Raw genomic sequence first — 17583 nt, 5'->3', positions numbered from 1 at the left:
CGGAAAGGGCGGCCGTGGGCCTGGCGTGTGGCTCCAGGGGCCGAGAGTAGGGCGGGAGAGGACCCTTTTCCTCTGCAGCCCCACCCCCAGGAAGCCCACCCGACTGCGGCGGCCCAGGGGCTGGCTCCAAAGCCCGTAGTGCGCGATCCCCTCCGACCTAGAGAGTGCAATCGGGGTCTGGTCACCGGCACTTTAATTGGAGATTGGATAAAGTGAGAACCCCTCCCTTGTCTTCCCGGAAAGCTCCGGCTCTTCTCCCGCTCCGTCGACCTGTCGTCCTCCATCTCAAGCCCTGGGCAGCAGCGTCCGGAACGGTCCGAGGAGCGAGGCGGGCAGCGCGGCCGGGAGAAAGTGGACTAACAGGCCGAGCGCGGCCAGCGCCACCAGCAGCCAGAGCGCGCGCGCGCTCGCGTACAGGGGAGCCAGCCTGCGGGCAGTGCTCAGCGGGGGCGGGGCGGAGCGACGGAGGCCCCGCCCACCTACCCTGCCGCCCGTTCCACCCACCTCCACCAGGACTCGCCCAGCTCCGCCCCGCTCCTCCAGGACCCGCCCCCCGCCCAAAAGGGCCCACCTCCAGCCAGTCTCCCGGTTTCGCAGCCGGGTGGTCAAGACTCCGCCCACAAGCCGCGTTTCCCCAGCCCCACGGGACCTCCCCAGAGCCCCGCCCCGGTTCTCACCTCTGCTGCGCTGAGCGCGTGTAGCCCTGAAAGTAGCGGAGGCGCGCGAAAAGGTAGACCAAACCGCACAGGGCCGCCGCACCTGGGAGAGGGGCGGGCGGGGCCAGGTGAGCCAGCTGGCGCGGGACCTAGTGTCTCCAGGGCGTGCACGCCCGCCCCTAGCCCAGACCTTCGTGAAAGAAGATGCCGGCGACCCAGAGCGTGGCGAGAAACAGCGGGAAGTACTCGCTGCAGTTCACTCTGCGGTGGAGGCGGGGCGGCGTGAGGGCGCGGGCGGGGGGCCTCGGACCCGGCTGCTGCCCGGGCTCCCTCTCTTCCTGCCCGGAGCCCTCCCGCCGCGCCTCACTGGGCTCGGTAGACGCGCTCGAACTCGGGCGGCCCGGTGGTGAGCGGCGGCGACACGCGGAAGGCTCTGCGCGCAGAGATCACCTGCAGGGAGAAGTAGGCTGGGGGCGAGGATGGGCAGGAGTCAGGTCTGGCTGCCCCGAGGCTGGCAACCTCCGCCTAGTTCCCACCTTTTCTCCATCTTTCTACACGCTGAACTTGTCATGACTCCCCTTTAAATTCCCTATGGAAAAATAAAGTCCTCCCGAGGGGACTTCCTGCCCCATCTCTTTCTGGGCTTGTCCTGTGTCCAAGATGCTCAAGGGGGAAGGCAAGGTGCTGGCCTCGAATGTCGGGAGTCCCTCTTCCCCCCACCCCTCTTGTAGGGGGAGAGGGACGATGCGTCACAGGTACACCGTTACTCGGGAGTGGCCCTCCAGCTTAGTTAGGACTTTGCTCCTGAATCCTTTGACTTGCAAAACACAGACAAATGACCAGCTCCCACTCTCTAGACATGACCTTGGCTTTGAGGGTCCCTGAATAGGACATGCCACTAGGGCTTGAAGGCAGAGTTGGCTGCATTCTCCCTGGTGCAGTGAGCACACACCCTGTGGTTTACAGTCCCTGGTCCCCACCAATAGGGTGGGGGTGGGAGGCTCCTGACCCTACTTCAGGCCAGAATCACTCAGGCCTGTGGCATGGGCTCCTGCTTTGGTTTCTCTGCTCAGGTGCTCTGAACTCTGCCCTAAGTCTGACAGACATCCTCTCCCCTACCCCCCTACCCCAGTTGGTTGCTGCTGAGACTCTTCCAGCCCAATGCCAGGCCTCCAGGGCTCTGCCTCCTCCCCACCCCCCGGCCATCCCGTTTCAGCATGGATGGATCTAAGTGCACAAGGGCCCTTCTCTTGGCCTGAGCCAGGCCCCCATCACACGCACAGCTCCAGTGCTGGTTGTCTTCAGCTATCTTCCAGCAAATCCTGTGGCCCTTAGTGTGAGGCCTTCTGGAGACATATCCCATCCCAAGTGCAGTGTGGGTGCCAAGGCTATGTGGACCGTCACAGTGTAGGAGCCAGAGGGGGGCCCCATGGCTACATGAGGAGGAGCTAAGAGCCGAACTTGCCAGTACAGCAGGAGATCAAGTCAACCTGTCTGCCCTGGCCCCTCCAGGGTCCCTGGCGCATACAGTGTAGGGTGATGGCATCCCAAGTGGTAGAGGTATCCAGCCTTGGAACATGTCCTGTGGGGCCAGTCTTGGAGGGCCAGGGAGCAGGTTCCAGCCCTGTGCAGCTCCATGCCATCCCAGCATGGCAAAGCCGTGGTCCTGCTGGGACCCCCAGAAAGAGGCTAGATGGAGAGGGCAGGGATCAGCTAGACAGGGTCACTCCAGACCCATGGCTGCCCCACTTCTGTACCCACCACCAGACCACCCTTTCATTCTGGCACCCCCCCATCCCAGATCCTATAGCCTAACACACTTGGATGCTCCACCTGCTCCCTGAAAGCCCCTGCCCTCTTCCAGGGTTCTATCTCGCACCCCCAGCCCACACAAGGCATGCCTACCTCGATTGTCCCTCTGGGGCCTTTTTCCATTTCAGGGTCCCCTCCCTTGGTCAGGCACCCCTGTCAGCCTTGGTCGCTCGCTGCCCAGGGTTTCACAGTTCACCCTGCAGACATTCCCTCCACGGCTTTCCCTGTCCCTAACCGAGGACAGCACAAGCGTCTCAGCCGCGGGGTATCCCAGCCTTCACTGGGCCCAGAAGAGCTTGGGCACCGGGAGTCTGGGCCAGAGGCTCTGCCTCTGCCCCACACCCAGCTCTGGGCCCTCCAGCACCTCCCCGGGGTCTGGAGGGCAGAAGGCAGGCTGCAGGAGCTCACACCCCACCCACCTCCCAAACAGGAGCCAGCCCACCTTGCAACAGGACTCCGAGGAGGGTGACAGTGGCCAGAAGAGCCACCTCGTCCTTCATGGTGTTGGCAGGTCTGTCAGCCGGACTGGTGTGTGGAGACAAGCTGCGGAGCTCTTAACAGCCCCTGTCGGCTGGCTGGCTCGGAGGCTGGTCAGGGAGAGGAAGACTGGCTCAATCTCCCCGCCCCTGCTTGTGGAGGGGGCATGATGGAGGGGCGTGGCCAAGGCCGGCCAGAGCCCAGCAGCCTGGTCAGGCTAGGCAGGCAGAAACCAGGGCCAGACGGAGCCTAGGCAGGACAGAGCAGCGGGCCAGGGACAAGCCGGCCATGCCACTTCCTCCCAGGCGTTCTTGGCTCTTCTTTGCCTAGTCCTGTGCTGGCAGAGTCCAAGCTGTCCACCAGGGCACACCGCAGCCTTGGGTATGTCAATCCAGTGTCCTTCCAGCCCTGTACCCTCAGCAGGCCCTGGGTGGCTCTCCAGACCTCCCCTTATCCTGAGTCTGGTCTCAGGCAACCAGAGGCTCCTACTTGAACTACCCCCTACACCACTTCCCATTGATCATCAAGTCCTGCTTATTCTCAAACCCACCCCGTGCCCTGCCCCAGTCACCTCTCACCTGGGCACAGTTCATGGGTTCCTCGAGGGTTCCCAGCCCTGACCCCACCCCACCCATACACACCCACTTACCTGTTCCCCCTGATCACAGACCAGGGCTGTTATATAACATGCAATTCTGACAGCAGGGCAGTCTGGGCACCCAGACCACATTGGGCACAGCCGAGTTCCTGCTCCCCTCGGGAAACGTGACGGCCGCTGGCCTCACAGCCTCCTGTGCTCCATGCACACAGGCCATCCCAAAGCCCACCTTGCTGGCCCAGAAGGATGGGTCAGCCCACTCAGGGTGGTTGAGCCCAGCATCTCCTGGGACTCACACCCCGGAACAGTCAGCTGCTGTTTCTGCCTGCCCAGGGTCCCACCTTCCTGAGGTTCCAACCTTCCTATTCTCAGGTCCTGTGGTGTGGACAGAGCTGCCTCCCAGCCCTCCTGGGCATGGGGGATAGACATGTGAGTCCAAACTGTGTGTGAGCCGAGGCTAACTCAAGATGGTGAGATGCAGTTCTGGAAACTTCCTTAGGACTTTGGGAAGGGAAAGCAAAGTAAGGAAGAAGATTTCCAGGGGCCATTTATGGCTACTGGCCACCCCAAGGAAGACGGAGCAATGCAAGGCCATGCTTTGAGGAGAGAGGTGGCTGGTGTCCTGGAGCCCCCTGGGACCACCTTGCCTGGAACCTCCCTCTCCCCCCCCAGCCCTGGCCATTCAGCCTTATCATTTTGTAAGACAGCCACTTCTCCTTTTGGCTCATGCTAGTTGGAGGCGGGTTTTGGTCAGCCGTAGCACAGTCCAGACTGATGCCCAAGCACAGGCAGGAGCTGGCGATGCCACAAACAGGTACGGGCCATGCCGTGGGAGCAACAGAGCAGCAGGTCCTTTGGGGCAACTGCCACTGCTTTTTAGCCTTGGGCCACTGTGGTCCCCTGGCACCCTCTGCTTGGTCACTCTGCGGAGGTCTCCACATAGCAGGGTCATGTGACCTCTGGAGCTCCACCCCCGCCACTCAGCTGGCCTCCTTCCTCACCTGGGTTCCAGTCCGAGAGCTTTGTTGCCTGCTGGGCTCCCCAAGAACCCGTTTTGTCCTCTCATGGCCTGGCCAATGCCCGACAAATGCCCCTTGCCATCAGTGCCCCCAAAGAATCAGCTGCTTCCCAGGGGCTGCAGCGGGCTCCTCAGAGGCAGGGGTGGGTCTCCGGGTCTGTGCCCTGCTTTGCACCAGCTTGCCAGTTGCCATGGTTGGCGCTCAATGGTGGAGAAATGACCGACAGAAGCTCAGAAAGAGACTGGTGCACCCGGAAGCAGATGCCAGACGAGCCCTCAAGCTCTCTCTCTGCCTGCTCAGCTCCCCTGTCCTCCCTGAAAGTGGTCCTGACCACAGCCCCCTGCTATGGCCCCAGCTGGGACCCGGTTAGCAGATAGGCTGTTTGCGTGAACCACATGTGTCTGTGGGCAGTCATGGCGTGTTTCCCAGGGCCCTTGGGCTTGCTAACGTGGTGGAGCTCATCTGGGGCCCGCGCGTGTGTCCGTGGGGCTCCGTCCATTTCAGGGGCTCCTCTCTGCTAGAACTTTCATTTCCTCTGAGACCTAGACATCCTCCCTTCCAAGCTGATCCCCTGCCCTGACAACAGGAAGCTGAGGCAGATTCTGAGGAAGTCCTTGGGCAGATGTCCAGGCAGTAATTGGGGTCTCCACCCCTGGAGCTCTCCCCAGATCCTGCCATTTGCATTTCACTCCCTCTGCCCTTGCCCAGCCTCTCAGAGCCCTGTCTAGGCCGGGCCTGCTCTGGAGGACAGAGGTCCAGCCCGGGGCGCTCCAGGCATGGGCCACCCACCCACCCTCCTGGGCAGCCATTGTCAGACCATTCTTATCATGAAGGAAGTGGAAAAGCCCCTCCCTGAGCCCCTGCAGGACATGCCTCTGTGCTCCAGCCCCTACAGGGCCCCAAGGAACCTTCTAGAAGCTGAGCTCGCCCAAGGATCTCTGGAGAGTGACAGAGTCTGCAGAGCCATTATGAAAAGAAGAAACCACAACTTCAGAACAATAGACCACCATAAGCAGTAGAGAACTCAGACACTGAGCTTAATTTAAAAAGGAGGGCACTGGGCTGGCTCAGTGGGAAGAGCACGTGACTCTTGGTCTTGAGGTTGCAAGTTCAAGCCCTACATTGGGCATAGAGATTACTTAAATAAATAAACTTGAAAAACAAAAAAGAGAGGGGCACCTGGGTGGCTAAGCGTCTGACGTCGGCTCAGGTCACGATCTTGTGGTCTGTGAGTTTGAGCCTGTGTCAGGCTCTGTGCTGACCACTCAGGGCCTGGAGCCTGCTTTGGATTCTGTCTCCCTCTCTCTGCCCCTCCCCCCCCAAAATAAAAATAAACATTAAAAAAAAAAGATGTTGAAATGATTTTACTTACCAAAAAAGTTGCAAAAATAGTACACACTTCCCATATACCCTCTACCCAGCTCACTCTAATGTGAAAATCTGATTTAACCCTAATTCAATTATGCAAACTAGGAGATTAACATCGACACAAACCCATCAGCCACTCTACAGATCTCATTCAAATTTCCCCAATTCTCCCACTACAGTAGGACTGAGGCGTCAAAAACATTATGCTAAGTTGTGCCCCAAACACAAAAGACCACATAGGGTATAACTCTCTTTATATGAAGTGTCCAGAAAAAGCAAATCAAAAGAAACAGAGAACAGATCACAGACAGCCTGGGGGTGGGGGGCAGATATGATGAAGATGTTCTAGAACCAGATTATGGGATGTTTGCACAGCTCAGTACATTTACTCAAAGTCAATGGATTGTACACTTAAATTGGGCAATTGTTGTGGTATGGAAATTAGTTGACCCTTGAACAAGACAGGGGTTAGGTAGCAACAGTCAAAAATCAGTAGAGTTCCCCCAAAACTTAACTACTAACAGCCTACTGTGGACCAGAAGCCTTAACATAATAACAATTATTTTGCATTTTACATGTATTATACACTATATTCTTGCAATAAAGTAAGCTAGAGAAAATTACTAAGAAAATCATGAGGGAGCACCTGACTGCTAAGTCTGTAGAGCATGTGAGTCTTGATTTCAGCATTATAAATTTGAGCCCCGTGTTGGGTATAGTGATTATTTAAAAATAAAAGTCTTAAAAAATTGGGGCGCCTGGGTGGCTTAGTCGGTTAAGCGTCCGACTTTCGCTTAGGTCATGATCTCGCGGTTCGTGGGTTCGGGCCCCGCGTCGGGCTCTGTGCTGATTGCCAGCCCAGAGCCTGGAGCCTGTTTCAGTCTGTGACTCCCTCTCTCTCTGACCCTCCCCTGCTCACGCTGTCTCTCTCTCCTAGAAAAAAAAAAAAAAAAAAAACCTTAAAATAAATTAAAAAAATAAAAATAAAAATAAAAAAATAAAAATCGTAAAGAAGAGAAAAAACATTTACAATACTGTACTGTGTTTATTGAAAAAAAATCCACGTATAAGTCAACCTGCGCAATTCAAACCCATGTTGCTCAAGGGTCAACTGTACACCTCAGTAAAGTGTTTTTTTCTTTAAGTTTATTTATTTAAAAAGCTTTTTTAATGTCTATTTATCTTTGAGAGACAGAGAGAGACAGAGCATGAGTGGGGGAGGGGCAGAGAGAGAGGGAGACACAGAATCTGAAGCAGGCTCCAGGCTCTGAGCTGTCAGCACAGAGCCCGACACGGGGCTCAAACTCACGAACCATGAGACCATGACCTGAGCCGAAGTCATACACTTAACTGACTGAGCCACCCAGGTGACCCCTAAGTTTATTTACTTTGAGAGAGAGAGCAGGGGAGGGGCAGCGAGGGGGAGAGAGGGCATGGAGACCAATGTGGGGCCCCAACTCATGAACCATGAGGTCATGAGCTGAGTGTAGGTCAAGAGTCAGACGCTTAACTGACTGAGCCACCCCGTCGCCCCTAAGCCTTCTACACAAGAAAGTAATGACCTATGATGATAGCATGTCTTGCTCCTGACTTTGAGCCCAACCTGCCCCCAGCTCACACTCCACCTGCAGAGACACCTCACAGATTCATGGCTCTGACCTTGGTTCTCCTCAGCCTGATGCCATTCAGGCTCTGGGGCCCCTTAGGCACCCCGCCCAGGACTCCTGGGACCCTTCCCTGGCTGCCCTTGTCCCTTTCTGCTTTCCTCGTTGGGTTTTCTATCTCCCCAGCCTTCCAGGAGTGTCCACGAGAAGATGCCTGTGGCCTGCCTTGTCCCCAGGCTGTGTGCAGTGGGTGCTCAGAGAAACGTACCCATGAATGATGGAACAGAGACTTCCCAGCTGGCCTGGCTGCCCTTCTGCCCCCTCACCCTGGAAACCACTGAACTGAGAGTAAGGAAACAGTGACCTGAGCAAATAGAACCAGATCCCTTTAGAGGATGGGGGCGGGGGCACTTGCCATAGTGTTGCAAGGGTTTTACAAGGACGCCTGGCCTCTGCTTCAGTCAGCGGGTTCTGGGTCTGAGAACTGATTTGGATCTGGAAATGGGCAAGGGATCAGCTAATTTGGCTTTCTGCTGATCCATTCTTTTTTTTTTTTTTTTTTAAGTTTATTTATTTTCAGAGAGACAGAGGACAGCATGAGTCGGGGATGAGCAGAGAGAGAGAGGGAGACAGAGAATCCCAGGTAGGCTCTGCGCTGTCAGCACAGAGCCCAACATGGGGCGTGACCCCGGAAACCATAAGATCATGACCTGAGCCGACATCAAGTCAGATGCTCAACTGACTCAACCACGCAGGTGCCCCTGGCCTCCATTATTTGTCTCTTTTTGTCTCCGTGGTTCCGAAGGCACAGGGTTCTGTCATGCCTATCACCCATCCCGGACTACATACAGGGGCCATGGAAGCAGGTAACAAACCCAAGTGTGTTCTGGGCCTCCCAAAAAGAGTCCTAGCCAAGTTGCATTTCACAGTGAATTAGCTGGGCCCGAGACCCTTGGGACAGCTCCCTGGCTCCTAGATGTATCACGGGACGGTCTTACTAGGCAGCTGGCATTGTGCAAACAGGAGTTTACACGACAGGGCTGTGACCACTGTCCTTGCAAGGTCAGCCCTTGGCTAACATCTGCCAACTTAGATTTCAGGAGGGTTTCCACCATTAACTGATAAGAATGGCTCACTGTGCCTAATCCGTTTGGGTTTACATGGAACATCTATGCTCCTTTTGGGAGTCTGAAATTTTGGTTCATGCTGGACAGACAGAACCTACATGACCAGCTCCCCCATTAAAAACCTGGGTGGGGGCGCTGGGGGGGGGGCTCAGTCGGTTGGACGTCCGACTTTCACTCAGGTCAGGATCTCCCGGTTCATGAGTTCGAGCCCCACATCGGGCTCTCTGCTGTCAGCGCAGAGGCTGCTTTGGATCCTCTGTCCCCCCTCCACCTTCCCCACTCATGGTCTCTCTCTCAAAAATAAACAAACATTAAAAAAAAAAACTTAACAAACAAACCCAGGGTGCTGAGTCTCTAATGAGCTTCCCTGGCTGGCAACATTTCATGTCGTCACATCTTACTGCTGGAGGAACTGCGCATGTCCCGTGTGGCTCCAACTGCAGGGGCTCTTGGAGGCTTGTGCCTGCTTTCCCCACTCTTTGCGCCGCGCGCCTTCTCCCCTTTGCTGACTTGGCTCTGTGCCCGCTGGCTGTGCCCCACCCTGAGCGCCAGGAGCTGTACTATGAGCACTGCTAATGCTAAGTCCCGGGGTTCTTCCAGCACGTCACGGGGCCCGGGCTGGTCTCGGGGACCCTCTGACACAGGCAGACTTACACCTTGGCTCCTTGGCGCACAGAGTAAGAAGTACTGGAGTAGGAAAAGCCAAGCGGAATCTCGAAACTGTTACCCACTCACCAGGAGGGTGTGTTACAGAACAAACTGCCTTGGGGAGGAAAGGCAGAGATTAGTGCCACACTGAATGCCTAAAGGTTGGAGGGTGGTGGCTCCCATTACCCCCGCCCCCCAGGTTATATTCACCAGTCTGGCCCCGACAAAGAGCACAGGAATCCTAGCAGATGTCAGGGACCCAGGCTGGTCGCGGCCCTCACTGCAGTGGCCAGATGTGGAATGGTTATTTGAACATGTTACACAGGCTAGAGGAGATGACGCGGAGCTGCTGGATGCGATCTTTTCTGTTCTCGTCTGAAAAGAGAAATGGATGGGGCGGCTGGGTGGTCTCATTGGTTAAGCATCTGTCTTCGGCTTGCGTCATGATTTCGGGGTTTGTGAGTTCGAGCCCCGTGTCGGGCTCTGAGCAGAGCCTGGGGCCTGTGTCGGATTCTGTGTCTCCCTTTCTCTCTGCCCCTCCCCTGCTTGTACTCTGTCTCTCAAAAATAAATTTTAAAAATTAAAATGAATCCTTTACAGAATGAAAGAATTAAAATTAATTAAAAATAAAATTTAAAAATGTGAAGAAGATTGGAAGCAGTTTGGAGTCATGTGGGATGGACAGCATTATAAGTTTAGGCTTGCCCTGGGACTGCTTTATTTTATTTTAACATTTTAAATGTTTATTTATTTTTGAGAGAGATAGAGCACAAGCAGGGGAGGGGCAGAGAGAGAGGGAGACAGAATACGAAGCAGGCTCCAGGCTCTGAGCTGTCAGCATGGAGCCTGACACGGGGCTCGAACCCATGAACTGTGAGATCATGACCTGAGCTGAAATCAGACATTCATCCAACTGAGCCACACAGGCACCCCAAACCCAGAACTGTTTTCACTGTCTCACTCTCTGTCATAATACAGTTTGGAGGAAACAATGCTCTGGGCATTCACCCAAAATCACATTGGTCCAGTATATGGACCTGAGGATCCATCTTGTGATTTGACCTGAGGAACAGGAAATGCAGAGTATATCTGTGGCCATGCTGAGACACGCAGTCCAAAAAGCCAGGGACTTGGGGTGCCTGGGTGGCTCAGTTGGTTGAGCGTCCAGCTTCAGCTCAGGTCATGATGTCATGGCTTGTGGTTCGAGCCCCGTGTCGGGCTCTGTGCTGACAGCTCAGAGCCTGGAGCCTGCCTTGGATTCTGTGTCTCTCTCTCTCTCTGCCCCTCCCCCACTCGTGTTCTGTCTCTCTCTGTCTCAAAAATAAATAAAAACAAAAAAATTAAAAAAAACAGAAAACCCCAAAAGGCCAGGGACTTGTCCCCTCAATGAGGTTGCTCGTCAGTGGCCTATCAGACATCCCATCAGAAATAAATATGGGGGCACCTGGGTGGCTGAGTCGGTTAAGCGTCCGACTTCGGCTCAGGTCACGATCTCACGGTTCGTGAGTTCGAGCCCCATGTTGGGCTCTCTGTTGTCAATGGGGAGCCTACTTCCAATCCTCTGTCCCCGTCTCTCTCTGCCCCTCTCCTGATCATACTCTCTCTTTCTCTTAAAAATAAATAAAACATTTAAAAAAAGAGTTAAGGAAAGAAGTAAATACAGGTTATTGCAGTTCACATGAAAAAAGGAACACAAGACATGGTAGGTCTCTGGGTTTGGGGTGCCATATATTCCATACTCGGGGACCCTACTGTGACACACTTATCAGATGACGCAGAAGGCTGCCAGCTGTGAATAGCGACGAGGGCAAGTGCTCCCAGCATGGCCCACCAGGCCCGGCAGATCCCCTTGAGCTGGAAAGATCTGTGATAGAGAAAGAGATGCCCTGTGTTTCTGGAAATCCTCAGTAAGAGTAGTGGCGCACAGCCCTCGGGCCCCGGAACAGGGCTATGCCTTCCCTGCCACGAAGTGTACATCAGTCCGAAAACAAAGCAAAACTTGACCATGGGACCATGGGACACCGAGGCATCAAGTGAGTATGTGGCTAGAGTGGCTTGTCACTACTCTAGGGGACTCTGATTCTGGGGGAGCCAAAAAGTCACAAGAGAGGACCGTCACACAAGGGCAAGGGTGCTTGGTATTGGCTGAGTGGGGTCTAGAGCACAGGTCAGTATCTGCATCACCCACTACTTCGGCCCCTCCCAGCACCTCTCCCTCAGCCACTGGCCAAAACAGGCCTGGAGAGGGGCTCCCTTTGACCAGAGGGTCCTTACAGTGGTTTTCAACGCACAGAAGCTCTTATTTTTAATGTTTATTTTTGAGAGAGAAAGAGCATGAGTGGACGAAATGCAGAGATGGGGGGGACAGAGGATCAGAAGTGGGCTCCACCTTGACAGCAGAGAGCCGACGCAGGGCTCAAACTCATGGACTATGAGCTCATGACCTGAACCGAAACCAAGAGTCAGAAGCTTAACTGACTGAACCACCCAGGCGCCCCCACAGAAGCTCTTAATTTTACCGTAAGAAGTTTATGCATGTTTTACTCTTACGTTTGTCTTGTATACTCAGGTCTTCAATCCACTGGGGGATTGGTTTGCTTATGGGTTACATTTTTTTTTTTTAATTTTTTTTTTTATTTCTAGGAGAGAGAGAGAGAGAGAGAGACAGCGTGAGCAGGGGAGGGCCAGAGAGACAGGGAGACACAGACTCCGAAATTGGCTCCAGGCTCTGAGCTGGCAGTCAGCACAGAGCCCGATGCGGGGCTCGAACCAACAAACCGCGAGATCATGACCTAAGCGAAAGTCGGATGCTTAACTGACTAAGCCACCCAGGCACCCCTGGGGTTACATTTTTTAATGTAAAAACCAAAAATGTTTTTAAACATAATTTCAGAAAATTTGAAAGAAGAGCACAAAGCATTGTGGTATATTCTTCACTGAGGTTTCTATTATTTTATTGTATTTGATTTACCTGGCTCTTTTCTCTCCCTCTCTTTCTTTCCCTTCACACACACACACACACACACACACACACACACTCACACACACAATGATCTTTCTGAGTCACTTGAGGGTAATTTGCAGACAAAATGCCCTTTGCTCCTCAACACTGCCATGTGCATAAACATTCTCTTATATAGCTATGGTACAATTAGCATAGTCAGGTAATTAACATTAAGACAGTACCATTATCAATATATACAAATATCGAATCATTATGCTGTATACCTGGAACTAATATCATGTTATATGTCAGTTATATCTCAATTTAAAAAAAAGACAACACCAGGGAGCTTGAGGGGCTCAGTCAGCTAAGTGACTGACTTGATTTCGGCTCAGGTCATGATCTCCAGGTTCGTGATATCAAGCCCTGAGTTGGGCTCTGCACTGATGGCATGGATCCTGCTTGGGATTCTCTATCTCTCTCTTTCTCTCTCGTTCTGTGCTCCTGCCCTGCTCGTGCTCTCTTCTCTCTCAGAAGAAATATATAAACTTAAAAAAAAAGACAATACCATTATCAATATATACAAATATCAAATCACTATGCTGTCTACCTGAAGCTAATATCATGTTATATATCAATTATATCTCAATTAAGAAAAAAGACAATACCATAATTGAATCAACAGACTTTACCAGATATTGTTTATCCTTATGGCGAAAGAACCTCCAGGATTCTGTGTTGGGTTCATTGTCAAGGGCATTCAGTCTCCTGTAATCTGGAAGAGTTCATGAGTTCACAAATCTTTGTCTTTCATGAGCACAGGCCAGTTATTTTGCAGAAATCCACCGATTTGATTTTATCTGAGGTTTCAGCTGATTAGAATCGATCATGCACCTTGACCAGGAGGGGCAGGGGAACGGCACTGTGTTCTTCTCAGTGCACTGTCAGGAGGTACGTGATGTCAGTCTGTCCTGTTCCTAGAGATGGTTTTTTCTTTCAAAGATTTTAAGTAGTCTCTACATTTTTTTTTTTATGGTTTATTTATTTCTGAGAGAGAGAATGAACAGGGGAGGGTCAGAGAGAGGGAGACACAGAATCCAGAACAGGCTCCAGGCTCTGAGCTGTTAGCATGGAGCCTGACGTGGGGCTCAAACCCACGAACCGTGAGATCATGACCTGAGCTGAAGTCGGACGCTTAACTGACTGAGCCACACAGGGGCCCCTAAGTAGTCTCTATACCCAACACGGGGCTCGAATTTACAACCCCAAGATCAAGAATTGCGTGCTCTACCGACTGAACCTTGTTCCTGGAGTTGTTTTCACTGTACTGTTACCATGGTGACTGCCAGGTTCTCTACTGGAAAGAGATCTGCAGGGACTCTCAGCGCACCGACTCCATTCCAACCCCTTGCTTTGCACTAAGGGACTTTGCCCAAATTCTGCCACAGCTTCCAGCAGCCTAAGGCCACTGAGACGACCCAGCCCTTTTGGGCACCAGTCTGGAAAAGATAAAGGCTGACAAAAGAATTTACCATTTGTTCCAGTCCTAAGATGGGCTCCTGACCTCCCATTCTTTTTTTTTTTTCTTTAAGTATATTTATTTATGTTGAGAGAAAGAGGGACAGAGCCAGAGACAGAGAGAGAAGTGCGTGTGCAAGAGTGGGTTGAGGAGCAGACAGAGAGGAAGAGAATCCCAAGCAGGCTCTGCACCTTCAGGGCAGAGCCCAATGTGGGGCTCGAACTCACAAACCTCGAGATCATGACCTGAGCCAAAATCAAGGGTTGCCTACTTAACCGACGGAGCCACCCAGGCGCCCCTCCTGACTTCTCATTCTTAGAGCATTTATAGGAAACCCTGACAACTGTGAGTCCCTTCTCTGTACGTGAGGTATATGTGTACCGCTTACAACCCAGCAATGTCCTTCCCCAGGACCTGAAAGCCATTTGTTTGAACTGTTGTCATCAGGAAGGCTGGGACCTCTGTCTCCCTGTCTCTGAGAGAAGAAGCCTGACTTTAAGAAGTGCCTTGGTGCGCCGGGGTGGCTCAGTCGGTTCAGCGTCTGCCTCTTGTTTTCGGCTCAGGTCATGATCCTAGGGTCGTGGGACTGAGCCTTGTGTCAGGCTCTGCACTGAGCGTGGAGCCTGCTTGGGATTCTCTCTTTCCCCTCTCTCTCTGTCCCTCCCCCACTTAGGCTCTCGCTCTCCCTCCCCCTCTAAAATAATAATAACAAAGAAGTGCCTCATCATTTTGACAATGACAGTGACCAACCCTGTTAACCGTGTCTTGTAATTTTCACCTCCCCGACTCTGTTGGAGTTCCTACTATGTTTTACTTCCTTTATCTAAAGTCTGGCTTTGCTGATGTTTGATAAAAATAACTTCTTTCCCATTGAAACTTCTCTTTGTAGGATCATACTATGAGGTTCTGTAAAAAAATATTCCGTTGCTCCTCAAACTTTCACCGACTGATTTTACAACAACCATTCGTGACTCTGCCTGAGTCATTTATGATGATGGTAGCCAAATGGTGATTTTCTAATTCCATCATTCTTTTTACATTTATTAGTGAAAAAGAGCTTTCCCTTGTTCTCCACTTATTTAGTTACTTGAATCATTATGAATTCATAACTTCTTAAATTCAAACTAAATTCCCGGGGCACCTGGGTGGCTCAGTTGGTTGAGCATTCAACTCTTATTTTGGCTCAGGTCATGATCTCATCAGGTCATAATCAGGTCATGATCTCATGGCTCCTGAATTTGAGCCCTGTATTAGGCTCCAAGCTGATGGTGTGGAAATTGCTTGGAATTCTCCTTCTCTCCCTCTCTCTCTGCCCTTCTCCCACTCATACTCTCTCCCCCTCTCTCTTCCAAAATAGATGACTAAACTTAAAAAAAAAAAAAAGGAAGAGAAAAGAAGGAAAAGCTCAGGGACACAGCACCCAGTTTGAAGGGGTACCCACTGGCCAAACCTGGACAGTATGGACATCAAAATACATAGTAACTTAATTTTGCCCATTCAGGAAAATAAGAATTTATTTTCTTAAGTTTATTTATTTATTTTGAGAGAGAGAGAGAGAGAGAGAGAGAGAGAGAGAAGAGAGAGAAAGCACTCCTTGCTTGTTTACGTAAGTCCCTTAGTCTGTAACAGAACTTACTTTCCTTGAGATTTGCAGCCCCCTGGCCTTGAGGAGTAAAAGACCAGAGTTTCCCAAGAGAAAAGGCCTGACTACATTTGAAAACCACCTGCTGCTAATGCCAGTGAGTCTGTTCAGAGTCACGTGGCCTGGGCACCTGCTTCTCCTGCACAGAGCCCCATTCCCTTTCCCCAGGCCCCCCCTTTCAAACCCTCTGGCCGGGGCCACCCTGGAGGCTCAGTCAGTTTAGGCTCCCGCTTTGGGTCAGGTCATGATCTCACAGCTCATGAGTTCAAGCCCCTCCTTGGGCTCGCTGCTGTCACCACAGAGGCGGCTTCAGATCCTCTGTCCCTCTCTCTCTGTCCCTCTTCCACTTGCACTATTTCAAAAATAAATAACACATTAAAAAAATAGTTTTGGGGCGTCTGGGTGGCTCAGTGGGTTAAGCATCCGACTTTGGCTCAGGTCACGATCTCACGGTTCGTGGGTTCGAGCCCCGCGTCAGGCTTTGTGCTGAGAGCTCAGAGCCTGGAGCCTGTTTCAGATTCTGTGTCTCCCTCGCTCTCTGTCCCTTCCCCACTCATGCTCTGTCTCAAAAATAAATAAACTATTAAAAAACAGTTTTAAAACCTTCCAGTTTTCTTTGGGCGGAAAAGACGGTCTTTGACGCATTAGTCCACCATCTTCTCAGGTTGCTGGCTTCCTGAATAAAGCCCTTTCTTTCCCAGCATCATAATGTCTCTGGGATATTGATTTTCTAGCGTGGCACAGAACCTGAGTTCCAAACCCTTTCTCTGGCCGGTATCAATATTACATCCAGTATCAATTTACATAGATATGAATTTAAATATCATAGCCAACATTCACTGAAATTCTCTGACAGTTTTATTTTTACTTATTTACTTATTTTTAACGTAATCTCATGGAAACCACCTTGACAAAAAAATCAATTTAAGAAATAAAAGTTAAACATTAAGAATAGGATGTCATATTGTGTTATCAACTGTGTTACAAATAAAAAAATTTAAAATGTAAAAAAAAAAAAATCTCTACACCTAATGTGGAACCTGAGAGAGAGAGAGAGAGAGGACAATGGGGAGGAGAGGGAGACACAGAATCCGAAGCAGCTCCAGACTCTGAACTGTCAGCACTGAGCCCGACGCGGGGCTCGAAGCCACAGACTGCGAGATCATGACCTGAGCCAAGTGAACAACCCAGGCGCCCCTCTCCTTCTGCCAGGCAATCTTAAAAGAGCTTAGAATCAGTTAGAAGGAAACCCCCCGCAACCCTGAAATCGCTCATTCCCTCACGCTCTTCCAGGAGACAGAGGAGGGCCAGCCTTCAGCTGAGCATTTGGGGGTCCAGAAAAACCGTCTTTGAAATCTGATAAACTTACCTTCTCAACAAAACACGTAACCTCAAAACCTCCCGTTTGCATTGGGCGAGTTGCTCAGAAACAGGATTCGGGGACGTGCGGGGCTTGTGGGAGAGAGAGGTCCGGGTAGCAAGCGGGTCAGGGCGGCCCGCTGAGCTGCGATGTGGCTGCGGCCGAGCCACAGCCCCCCGCCGCCGCCGAGAGGGCCCTCGGCGTGGCCCCGAACTGGGAGGCAGGTCGGGCCTCGGCACCCCCACAGGGACCGGGCATCGAGAGCAGGCGGCCCTGCGTAGCGGACGTTAGCTGGAGCCGCGAAGCTCCTAAGGAGAATCCCTCTGGCCTTGGCCCAGAACCCTGGGAGCGCGCCACAGCGACACCTAGAGTCCGCACCTTGCACCACTCGGTCCTCTATTTTTTTTATTTTAATGTTTATTTTCCAGAGAGAGAGTGCGCGAGCGGGGGAGGGGCAGAGAGAGAGAAGGGGACAGAGGATCCCAAGCGGGCTCTGCGCTCTAAGCAGCTATCCCAAATGCGAGGCTGGAACTCATTAAACCTGAGCTCACAACCTGAGTCACCCAGGCGCCCCTTTGGGCCCTCTTTATGCAGTAAGTTCAGTCCCCCAGCAAGTGGCACCTTAGGAGTCAGGACTCTTCCTGGGGAAATTTAAAATAAGGCTAGTGAGTGGGGCGCCTGGGTTGGGTGTGGAGCTCTTCACCTCGGCTCAGTTCGTGATCTCATGGTTCATGGGCTCAAGCCTCACTACAGGCTCGGCAGTAACATCTCAGAACCTGCTTGGGATTCTCTCTCTCCCTCTCTCTCAA

At 52.3% G+C, this 17583-nt stretch overlaps 1 protein-coding gene across 5 annotated transcripts; it reads right to left on the bottom strand.

The window, feature by feature from the left end:
- Positions 1-176: 176 nt before the first annotated feature.
- LTC4S (leukotriene C4 synthase) lies at positions 177-17077 on the bottom strand. Of its 5 annotated transcripts, none has more exons than XM_039252807.1 (8): positions 16784-17077; positions 12946-13028; positions 9520-9684; positions 2911-3055; positions 1024-1123; positions 847-917; positions 678-759; positions 177-427 (listed from the first exon to the last, which is right to left on the bottom strand). In XM_039252807.1, the coding sequence occupies exons 4-8, from the start codon at positions 2966-2968 to the stop codon at positions 286-288; spliced, it is 453 nt and encodes a 150-aa protein (XP_039108738.1). In that variant the 5' UTR covers positions 2969-3055; positions 9520-9684; positions 12946-13028; positions 16784-17077; the 3' UTR covers positions 177-285. The 5 variants fall into 5 exon arrangements, with proteins under 5 accessions (XP_039108738.1, XP_039108735.1, XP_039108739.1 ...); XM_039252804.1 differs by lacking the exon at positions 16784-17077 and adding an exon at positions 13148-13289; XM_039252808.1 differs by lacking the exon at positions 12946-13028.
- Between the last annotated feature and the right edge of the window lie 506 nt (positions 17078-17583).

This window comes from Hyaena hyaena, unplaced genomic scaffold, assembly GCF_003009895.1.
Source record: "Hyaena hyaena isolate Hyena2069 unplaced genomic scaffold, ASM300989v1 scaffold_428, whole genome shotgun sequence".
NCBI lineage: Eukaryota > Metazoa > Chordata > Mammalia > Carnivora > Hyaenidae > Hyaena > Hyaena hyaena.
Note: the sequence above shows the minus strand (reverse complement) of the source record. Positions and strands in the feature narration are given on the sequence as shown.

Bases quoted from the DNA above. Each gene is read 5' to 3' on its own strand.
- LTC4S (XM_039252807.1), bottom strand. From the start codon at position 2,968: ATGAAGGACGAGGTGGCTCTTCTGGCCACTGTCACCCTCCTCGGAGTC. The intron at 1,124-2,910 runs GTGGGCTGGCTC...CCTCGCCCCCAG, and splicing joins CCTCGGAGTCCTGTTGCAAG to CCTACTTCTCCCTGCAGGTG. The intron at 428-677 runs GTGAGAACCGGG...CACTGCCCGCAG, and splicing joins ACGCGCTCAGCGCAGCAGAG to GCTGGCTCCCCTGTACGCGA.